General features: G+C 45.4%; 1 protein-coding gene across 1 annotated transcript in view; it reads left to right on the plus strand.

The window, feature by feature from the left end:
* Nucleotides 1-7,327, plus strand: part of CUL2 (cullin 2) — a 419,462-nt gene extending 412,135 nt beyond the window's left edge. Inside the window, exon 23 of the mRNA XM_030199038.1 lies at nt 6,816-7,327. Coding sequence (XP_030054898.1) covers nt 6,816-6,947 — 132 coding nt within the window. The 3' untranslated portion in view covers nt 6,948-7,327. The remainder of the gene's footprint in view (nt 1-6,815) is intronic.
* Nucleotides 7,328-11,651: the final 4,324 nt, after the last annotated feature.

Here is an 11,651-nt window from a genome sequence, read left to right on the forward strand (position 1 = left end):
TTCTCCGAGGACAGCAGGCTGATTGTTCTCACCTACCCTCCCTCCCTCCCCTTTGGAGTTGCGTTTTCATCTTTTTGCTTGTCATTCAACTGGCGGGAACGGTCGCGCGCGGGCGGGAAGACGGCCGCGCATGCGCGGTGGGCGTGCTCTGCGTGCGGACCGCCCGCGAAGCTTCTTCCGGTTGGTGGGGGCTGCCGCGGACGTCACCCAGTCGTGAGAACAATCAGCCTGCTGTCCTCGGAGAACACCTGCTACAGGTATGTATCATTCACTTCCTCCTCCCCCCCCCCCCCCCCCAAACTTGTCTAGGTATTAGGGATCTGATGTTGTGCAATAAAGAAAAAAAAGGAATAAGGGGCATAAAAAGCCTTTTCAATGTCTACAGACATAAAATGGGACTTCCCATACAACCAGTCCCACAGATGACAAAGAAGGCAGGCCCGGTTTTATAATTTCAAATTTGGCATCCCCAACCCCCCTTGCACCCAACCTCCCAACATCAAGTGAAATTTTAATTTAGGTTTTTAGAAACCCAACAAAATTTTGAGAAAATTCAAGTTAAAATACTATGATCCCTACAACACAAATAGTGGTAATGTCTGAAGCAAGTAGAGCCACCTGGGCAAAATAATCATACGCAAAAAACTGATGCGCTCCATTAACGACAGTAGCAGGTCTCTCCATCCCTCCAAATAGGTACGCGTGCCTCCCAACAAGTGAGATACATTAATAGTATAAAGTGAAGAGACATCCATTACTAGCCAAACTCCCAAATATTTAAAATGAGGTCCCGCCCACTTCAAAGGAAACCGGTTCCCCCATAATTGACAGACTTGCACTGGTGAAGCAAGCGACTCTGATTTATCTAAGTTCAGACGGAATCCCGCGCAGTCTCCATACTCACTAATAAATGTCCGACAGGGATGCCAAAGAATGATGAAGATTGGAAAGATGGACTAGAATCTCATCCGCAAATGCCGCTAGTTTGAACTGGTAAGGACCAAGTCTCACCCCCTGGACATCTGGAGAGCTGTGTACATCTCTAAGAAGGGGATCTAAAGTTTAAATAATAAAGGGGATAATGGGCAGTCCTGCCATGTACCTCTCAAAATCGAAAAACAATCAGAATCCTTGCAAGGGGCGAGGAATACAAGGCCTTTACCGCAGACATGAATCTACCCAAGAACCCTTAAGTCTGCAAGGTGGCATACAGAAATTTCCAATTTATATGATCAAAGGCCTTTCATCATCAAAGCTGATCAATAAAGAGGAATGTTCTGTCTTCTGCGTTGTTCCACTGATGCCAATTTCTTCCGAAGTTTTTTGGTCGTTTGCCCATTCAGAAATCCCACCTGGGAATCATGAATCAGGTGAGGCAGAACCTTCGCCAACGATTTGCCATAATTTTAGCAAGGATTTTAAGCTCCGCGTTCAAAAGCGAAATCGGCCGGTGGGAGGCTGGGTGTTGTGGGTCTCTTCCCAATTTCGGGAGTAACACAACCCGTACTGTATTTAATTTGGGCAGAATTGATTTAGCATCTACCATAAGATTGAAAACATTTACCAGGGGAAATACCACCTGCTCACCCAACAGCTTATAAAACTCCATTCTAAAGCCATCCTCCCCAGGGGCCTTTAAAGAGGGGCTCTACTGAATCATCACAAGAACTTTGTCAGGATGAATAGGAACATTCAGTTTTTCAATATCTGCAGCCTCTAATGTGGGCAAGACTTGATTTGCTAGATACATGTGGCCGGGTAACCCCACATCTGGGGGAGTCATATAACTGCCAGTAGTAATGCTGAAAGATCCAGCAAATCTTATCAGAATGGACCCTCTGCCCCGTCTCATTTACGCATCATTATCTTTTTGGGACCATCTCTGTGATTAAGCAACCAAGCTAACATTTGACCCCCCCCCCCCCCCCCCCCCTTATTGCTGTGCCGATAAAGTGATACTTATAATAGGCCAATGATGTAACCGCCCTGGCATGAAGAAGCGCATTCAGCGCTATCTGAGTTTCCAGGACTTGCTGTCTGTAAATCTCCAAGTGAGATCTTCCATTACATTGGCGCTCGGCCCGCAGTTGCCGCTCCAAGCGTAGAATGTCCCTATCCTGCGCCTTCTTTACATGGCTGACGTGACTAATAATCTCCCCCTGTAGTACAGCTTTAGCTGCTCCCTAGTAAATCAGGGGTTGATGCTTATAATCCACATTATAATCTCACCATTTTAGCTGCAGTTTCTCTCAAAACTTCACATCATGGTACAATGTGAGAGGAAAGACCCATCAAGAGCCCGTTACCCGATTCCCAGGGGGTTGCCAATCCACCCAAACCCACGCATGGTCCGAAATTATGTATGGGCCTATTTCTGTTTTAGAGGTGTCCGAGAACAAGGATGTGGAAAAGAGAAGATAATCTATACAGGACTAAGTGCCGTTGACCCTGGACAGGTGAGTGTAATCTCTCTCTGTAGGGTGAAGAACCCTCCAGGCGTCCACCAGACCCAGCTGCCAACAGAGATTGGGCAGACCTCGAGTCAAGTTAACCAGTTGTCTCCTAGGACTTTGGGATTTATCTAGATCCAGGTCCCAAACAGTATTAAAATCCCCACCAACAATCAAGGAATAAATACTATGTGTTAGTAGCAGAGTGGTCAGCTGCCTGTAAAGCCCCCTCGATCAAAAGTGTTAAGGGCATACAGATTGCATAACACGTGCCACCGACACCCGACAGACCAGGTATCGACCACCCAGATCAGTGGCCAATAGAAGAGTCTTATCTGCCACTCCTTTTCATAACAGTATAGATACAATCCATTTCCCTTTAGCAGGAGCCGCAATACATTCTCCTACCCACCACTCATACACCTAACCTTCCCTCCTCCACCACTCATACACCTAACCTTCCCTCCTCCACCACTCATACACCTAACCTTCCCTCCCCTACCCACCTCATGACCTCACCAGTCCCCCCTCCCATCCAACCTTCCCAATTACCCCCCAAACATACAACTTGCCCTATATTAAAGGTGGTCATGTGAAACACCTACCTCACTCAAAACCAGATGTCTAAATATTATCCTTAATCCCCAGCCCCACTGAAAGCACACTCATCCGGCAAATCTCATCAGAATGGACCCTCTGCCCCATCTCATACTTAAGCATCATTATCTTTTTGGGACCATCTCTATGATTACGCAACCAAGCTGACATTCGACCCTCCCCTTTATTGCTGTGCTGATAAAGATGAGAAGTTCTGTATCAAGTGAGCAAGGAGTAAAAGCAGAAGAAAAAGGAGACATTCAGTCCAATAAACCAAAAGTCAGTTTCAGCAGATCGAGCCAATAAACCAAAAGACAGCTCCAGCAGATTAAGCCTCAATTCCTCATGTCAGCTGATTCAACGCCACGCCAGGCTCCTCCAAAGGCAAGGCACCAAGGTTGAGTTTGTGGAAAGTGTGCAGCTTTTTGTTTTTGATAGTCAAAGAATTGTGTGCAATTTTGATGTTGCACCTGCAGGTGTGCCGAATAGAGCAAAGCAAAACAGATATGATGCTCAAAGAATTAGGAGCAAATAGGCACAAAGCTACGCCATTTCACAGCCACATTCACAGAGTAATCTTGAAAGCATAATATCTTTTTCACATTATATGTAAGTGCTTTTCCTTTGTGTAGTGCCTGTAATACAGTTTTGTGAGCAAAGTTCAGCAACTTGGCAATTACCACTCTGGGCCAACCATTAGTCTGCTGCTGGGACCTTAGTCCGTGAGCTCTCTCTATCCTCAGGGGGCCATGGTGTGCTGGAAGCTCTAATTCCTTGGGCGTCCTCTAATTTATCGCTGCACTTCTCCTGGGCTTTTTACAGGTGGTCTTTCGAATCTCCAGTTTCTGGTACGGTCCTCCAACTCTGCTGTACGATATCGATAGCTGGCAAACTCTCGATCCAGGTCCTCAGGCGTCCCCTGGACTTTCCCTAGTTTCTCCTCGAGTGGCTGGATTCACTTATCCAGCATCGCCTCCATGACTGTAGCAACCTCCGCAGCCACTTCGCGACCTATGCCAAGCTCTGGATCTGTCCTACAGGGCTGCAAGGCACTGCCATCTTCTGGATCCCTTGAGCGAGGCATGTCTTGGTGGCAGCCTTGGTCACCATTGCAAACAGATCAGCAGTCGCTGTGCGGGACAGGAGTCAAAAGTACTTGATAGGTGTCACGTCGGAGGCAGTAGGGGATGTTATAAAATATCGGGGTTTGATAAGCGGGGCAGCAGGAGAGAGTGAGTTCAATATCCTCTCTCCTGCATGTCGTTATGTGACCCTCTGATAAAATCATTTTAAAATGTCAGACTACAATTCACTAACACGCTTATTTTCGAAAGAGAGGGATGCCCATCTTTCGACACAAATCGGGAGATGGGCATCCTTCTCGCAAGGTCATCCAAATCGGCATAATCGAAAGCAGTTTTTTTTTACACCCTCGACTGGTTTCCGTCGCGGGGACGACCGAAGTTCCAGGGGGGCATGTCGGCAAGGTAGCGAAGGCGGGACTGGGGCGTGATTAGGAGATGGTCATCCTTGGCCAATAATAGAAAAAAGAAGGGCGTCCCTGACGAGCACTTGGCTGACTTTACTTGGTCCATTTTTTTTTCATGACCAAGCCTCAAAAGGTACCTGAACTGACCAGATGACCACCAGAGGGAATGGGGGATGACCTCCCCTTACTCCCCCAGTGGTCACTAACCCCCTCCCACCATAAAAAACAAGTTTAAGAATACTTTTTTGCCAGCCTCAAATGCCATACTCAGGTCCATCGCAGCAGTATACAGGTCCCTGGAGCAGTTGTAGTGGGTGCAGTGTACTTCAGGCAGGTGGACCTGGAGGGGGGGGGGGGGCTCAGCACCCAAGGTAAGGGAGCTATGCACCTGGGAGCAATTTGTGAAGTCCAGTGCAGTGCCCCCCAGGGCGGCTTGTTGGTGTCCTGGCATGTGAGGGGGGCCAGTGCACTACAAATGCTGGCTCCACCCATGACCAAAGGGCTTGGATTTGGACGTTTTTGAGATAGATGTCTTTGGTTTCCATTATCGCCGAAAACCGAGGACGACCATCTCTAAGGTCAACCTAAATGTCAAGATTTGGGCGTCCCCGACCGTATTATCGAAATGAAAGATGGATGTCCATCTTGTTTCGATAATACGCGTTGCCCCGCCCCTTCGCGGCACCATCCTTATAGTTGGGCGCCCTTAGAGATGGTCATCCCCATTCGAAAATGCCCCTCCACGTCACGTGACCCTCTGATAAATCATTTAAAAATGTCGGACTATGATTCATTATGAGTGGGAACCATATATATAAAAATCCTCAAATGCTGAACACCTACAAATTTGCATGCTCTATATGTCCTCAGTGGCGACTCTTTTCCCAAAGCTATCAGCCCATGACCCGCCCGTCTTTTCATCGGTCAATAACTTATACACTTTATATGTGTTTTTATACTTTTATGTTCAAAAATAGTATTAAGCTTTAATCCTAAATCAACTTAGTTTCAATCCAGCGTCAGATCCGCTGCCTATCTAATATAATAATTTGCTCCGCCAACATTCCAATGTGTCTCACTGGGATCGTAACCACCTGCTGACATCACTTAATGTGTGTCACTGGGATTGTAACCACCTGCTGATGTCACTCCTCCAGCGTTCTCTGTCCCCCCTCCTTCCCAGTTCCATGGGACCCTGGAACTGGGAGGGAGGGACAGAAGAACAGAGGGAAGGGGACCCTGGAAATGGGAGGGAGGGAGGGGGACAGTGGTACTCAGAGGGGGGCCTGGAACTTGGAGGGAGGTGGAGGGGGCAGGGGAGAGATGCTGCACATGGATGGATGGAGAGGGCAGGGCACAGAGAACGTTGCCTGCATATGGATGAATGCAGGGGAGGGAGGGGACCCTGAAACTCGGAGGGAGGCAGGGATGGGACGACCCTGGAACTCGGAGGGCGGGAGGGGCCCTGGCACACACACTCATGCTCACACACACACTCTCTCACAGACACACTCACACCCAGTCTCACTCTCTCTCTGTCACACACACTCGCACATTCACTCTCTCTCTCTGTCACACAGTCACTCTCACACACACTCTCTCAAACATACACACTCCGAGGAAAACCTTGCTAGCACCCGTTTCATTTGGGTCGGAAACGGGCCTTTTTTACTAGTGTGGACTATGTTTTGCCAGACAGTAAACCTCAGCTGCATCAGGGTGCAGATCTGAAAATTCAAAACTATTAAGAATTTTATTACCGAACACAATAAAATATACATAAACTATGTTAATATCTAAATTTATCTAAATGCCAAATGCGCTACTCCGCAAGGCATTTCATAAAATGGTGGCACCAGCTAATCCATTTAAATAAATTTAATAGGCTGGCAGGACAGCCAAGCACAGAAACTTTTCACATTAAAGAGGCCCAGTCTAAATCTGTGTTCAAACCACCTGGACTGACCGTATCTAAAATGAATATCCATTTTTGTTCTTTATAATTAAGTAATTATACAGGCTTATCTCCCTCCACTCCCAGCTCTATCCTATCATTCTCCAATCTATGTCAGAAACAGAATGATTTTTACTTAATCAATGTTTCACCAAAGGTGCTGACACCACAGTTGTAAGCTAACATTTTTCCTAGCCCTTTAATACCCCCTTTTTAAATGTTTTAATAGCTGATATTTCACTCCCATAACATGGTGTATCTCTAATTTTGTCATTATTGAACTTTGCTTTACTTTAGTATTATAAAATATTTTCTTCTTTTGCAGGTAATTAGCCAGTCAAGAGCTAGATTTAACCCGAGCATCAGCATGATTAAGAAATGTATTGAAGTTCTGATAGACAAACAGTACATAGAGCGAAGTCAAGCCTCAGCAGATGAATACAGTTATGTTGCATGATGCTGCTGCACCGCAGGTGAGGGTATGAGAAGATCGTCGCTGTTTGGTGTGGGAAGAAACAGGTGTGCCTCCATAATTGGTCACTTGACAGCCCCCATTTTCTGCTGTTTACAACATCACCAGTGCCACGTCATGAGCCTCCGTGAAAATGCCTATAGATAATTCAAGCTCATGCCATTATGACATTTCTTAAAAATTTACTGAGAGAATGAGTGAAGTATTGCTGGAATGTGAAAATTTGAGCACCATGCTTTTTTTTTCTCTCCCTTCACGTTTGCAGTTGATGTGTTTTTTAAATGTATCTTAAAGGACTTAAAGTAAAAACTAAATATTGTAATATGACAGATAACCTAATAATTGTATCTACTTTAAAATGTAAAAAAAAAAAAAAAAAAGACAAACATGATATTGCTGCTTGTCAAATAAACAAACATACAAAATGTTTACAGTGTAAGATTTTTTAATAATGCAGAATGTTTTAAATATACATTTTTTCCCTGAGGTGGTAAGCGTATTGTTTCATCGTTTTTTCTGGTGGGAGGGAGGTTTGCTGGTTTTATGATCTAGCAGTAAAACATATATAGCATTGATATTTATTAAACTCTGGGTGGTCAAAGAAATTTATATTGAACATTAAGGGAGTACCTTTATAAGCAAAGTTATGCAAAGTTGTTAAATCACAAGAGGATTGTGAAAAATTGCAAGAGGACCTTACGAGACTGGGAGACTAGGCATCCAAATGGCAGGTGACTTTTAATGTGAGCAAGTGCAAAGTGATTTATGTGGAAAAGAGGAACCCAAGCCATAGTTATGTGATGCAAGGTTCCACATTAGGAGTCACCGCCCAGGAAAAGGATCTAGGTGTTATCAATGATGTTCAGTGGCGGCTAAGAAAGCAAATAGAATGTAGGGATAATTAGAAAAGGAATGAAAAACAAAACTGAGAATGTTGTAATGCCTTTGTATCACTCCATGGTGCAACCGCACCTTGAATACTGTGTGAAGTTCTGGTCACCGCATCTCAAACAAATATAGTGGAATTAGAAAATGTACAGAGAAGGGCTATAAAAATTATAAAAGGAATGGAATGACTTCCCTATGAGGAAAGGCTAAAGTGGCTAGGGCTCTTCAGCTTGGAGAAGAGACGGCTGAGGGGAGATATGATAGAGAAGCATGTAAAATACTGAGTGGAATATAATAAACAGATGTGAATCGCTAGTTTACTCTTTCCAAAAATACTGTGACTAGGGAGCACACAAAGAAACTACTAAGTAGTAAATTTAAAATGAATTGGAGAAAATATTTCTTCACTCAACGTGTAATTAAACTATGGAATTTGTTGCCAGAGAATGTGATAAAATCAGTTAGCTTAGCAGGATTTTAAAAAGGATTGGATAATTTCCTAAAAGAAAAGTCCATAAGCCATTATTAAGATGGACTTGGGAAAATCCACTGCATATTCTAGGATAAGCAGCATAAAATCTGTTTTACTGTTCTGGGATCTTGCCAGGTACTTGTGACCTAGATAGGCCACTGTTGGAAACAGGATACTGGGCTTGATGGACCTTCGGTCTGTCCCTGTATGGCAATTCTTATATTCTTAACTTATGGGTGTGGAATAGCTTTCTGCAAGCATAGGTAGGATCTTATAAATTCCTCAGCAGTGTACATACACAAAAGTGTGCACTAGTATCACATAACATTTGTATGATGTATATGTAGTCATTTCTGAGGGTGAAATTAGGGTGGGATCAGCACTTGTGTATGTCATAAATTACATGCATAAATGTGCTGTGTTAATTGCGCATTCCACCTTGGAGCCTGTGTAACATATGGGAACTTCCTAGTAGATTAGTTTACAAAGGCACATTGGCACCCAGTTATAAAATCACTGCTTAAGCCTAAGAAAGAAATTACAATAAAATGTCCTGCAAAAGTAGCATTTGTCCTTTGAAAGGATTAAATTACTTTACTATACACAACAACCCTGACTTCTCGTCAGGAGCGTCCTTTATGGACGTTCTTCACTATATAAAAAAAGAAAATCAAACATTCTCCGACGCTGTTTTGATAAATGTTCAATAAAGACTTCATAGAACTTAAAAAAGTAGAAAAAACATCCAAGTGCTCATCCTTTTTTTTTTTTTTTACAAAACTATTAGAGGGATTTGAACCCCCGCCACCTCTGGATTACAAAACCGGTGCTCTAACCACTCGGCTACAACTCTGCTTGCTTGGATGTCCCTCCCTTACTTCCAGGTCTCTCAGCTGAGTGAAGCACAGCCAAAAAGGACGTTTTTATTATTGCGGGGGGGGGGGGGGGGTGGAGGCCGCCCAAAATGTATGTTGTTTTTTTTAAGTGAAGCTTTATTAAAAAACTAGTTTAAAAAAAGGCCCGTTTCTGGTTTTAATGAAACGGGCGCTAGCAAGGTTTTCCACTGAGTGTGTATGTTCGAGAGAGTGTCTGTGAGAGTGACTGTGTGAGCGAGAGAGTGAATGTGCAAGTGTGTGTGTGTGACAGAGTGAGGGTGGGTGCGACTGTGTCTGTGTGAGTGTTTGTGAGACAGTGAGTGACCTCCCCTCTCCCCCCTATCATGCCTCTGGACCCCCTCCCCTTTGTTTTGAGGTTTCTCTTCCCCCCCCCCCCCTCCTGAACCTTGTCCCCCCTCCTGCCAACCAGCGTGTGTCCTCTGTCCCTTGCCCCCCTGCAGCCACCCAGCGAGTGTCCTCTGTCCCCTGCTCCCCCTCCAGGCTCCCAGTGAGTGTTCTGTGTTCCCTGCCCCCCCTTTAGTCATCTTGCTTTTGTTCTCTCTTTTTTGCCCCTCCTCCAGCCACCCAATGATTGTCCTGTCTCCCCTTGCCCCCGTCCAGCCACCCAGTGATTTTCCTGTGTCCCTTGTTCCCCTTCCAGCCACCCAGTGATTACCCTGTCTCCCCTGCCAGCCACCCAGCGATTTTCCTCTCTCTCCTGTCCCCCCTCCCCCCGTCCAGCCACCCTGCGTTTTTTTTGTCCCTTCCCCCCCTCTTTTAGCCTCCCTGCATTTTTCCTCTTGCCCCGCCCCTTTTGCCACGCCCACCCATCATCCGTCACCATTCCTCCCCACCCATGTCGTCGCTGCTGCCTCTCCACCCTCTCTGTACGCCCCCCTCCCAACTGACCTGCCATATGAGAAACAGAAGATTTTAAGAAGCAAGACGGCACCGCAGGCAGCCAGCAGGCATTGGCTGTACACTCTGATGCTGCTCCTCCTCTAGCCTGACGTCCTTTTTGGCCGTGCTTCACTCAGCTGAGAGACCTGGAAGTCTCTGAGCCAATCACAGCGCGTTTAGCTGCAGCATCGGAGCCAGGGTTACCTTGCAGGAGGGGGAAAAGCGTTTAGCTCAACTTGGCTCAATGCTTCCTTCGCTGTGATTAGGTGGAAGATGGCGCTGGGCGGATGGAATTCCTAATGACAGTCTCCAAAATTGCTTCTATTTGTACCATGGTAGGTGCAGCGGATGCCTGCAGCATCGGAGCCTGTGATTTTTTTTTTTATAATACACTACAGTGAAGAACGTCCATAAAGGACGCTCCTGACGAGCACTTGAGGCGTATTTGGCATGCGCAGAGCAGCCAGTATAACGCTTTGCTGCTCTGCACATGCTTGACCGACCGATTCTCTGACTGTTTTACGAGGGAATAGAGAATGCAAGTGAGCTACAACGAGTAGCTCATTTGCATTCCCTTTCCTTGACGCATAGCCGTTCCCTACCGATTCGCTATGGAATTCGGTAGGGAACGGCTCTAATGATGACTTTTGTGCATCTGGCCCTGAGTGTGATCTTGTTTGTACCACACAACTTGTACCTTCATGATGATTTTGTTTTCCTCATGTTGGACCATTAGATTTCTCTCTTTGAGTGTCTTTTTTACAGTCCTCGTGGATGTTTGGCTTACCTGTTGTTTTTCCTTATGGTCCTATTTTCATTTTAGTGAGCAGACGTCAGCTTACTTACTAAGGAGCAAACTGTAGGGACAACAAAAGCTCTGAACTTTAGAGGTCCTTTTATTAAGCCACTTAAGCATCTATGCATGCCAATTTGGAGTTACCACCCGGCTACCACATGGCTTTTACAGTAATTTCATTTTTGGCACACGTCCAATACGCGCGTCCAAAAAATAAATTTTATTTTCTGACATGTCTGCTACGCGCACCAAATGGCATTTTACGCTCGTAGGTCATTACCGCCTGGTTAACGCGTGAGACCTTACCGCTAAGTCAATGGCTGGCAGTAAGGTCTCAGACCCAAAATGGACGTGCGCCAATTTTTATTTTGACGCACATCCATTGTCAGCAAAAAAAAATTTTTAAGGCATTTCTTGCAGGCACGCTGAAAAATGGATCTGCTCATGCCCAAAACACGCACCTACACTACCGAAGGCCATTTTCAACGCACCTTAGTAAAAGGACCCCTTAGTATGTATAAACTACTGCTATGACGTTCTCTCTTTCCATGCCCAGGAGTTATTGGTTTTGCTTTCTACAGAACCCAATGGATTAGGGCATAATGGCCCCATGTACCTTTGCTTTAAGACAGGGGTTCTCAATCCAGTCTCAGGACACACCTAGCCAGTCAAGTTTTCAGGATACCCACAATGAATATGCAAGAGATACATTTCTCTGCATTATCTCTCTTGTATGGAAATTTATCTCATTCATATTC

The sequence above is a fragment of the Microcaecilia unicolor genome, chromosome 1, assembly GCF_901765095.1.
Source record: "Microcaecilia unicolor chromosome 1, aMicUni1.1, whole genome shotgun sequence".
NCBI lineage: Eukaryota > Metazoa > Chordata > Amphibia > Gymnophiona > Siphonopidae > Microcaecilia > Microcaecilia unicolor.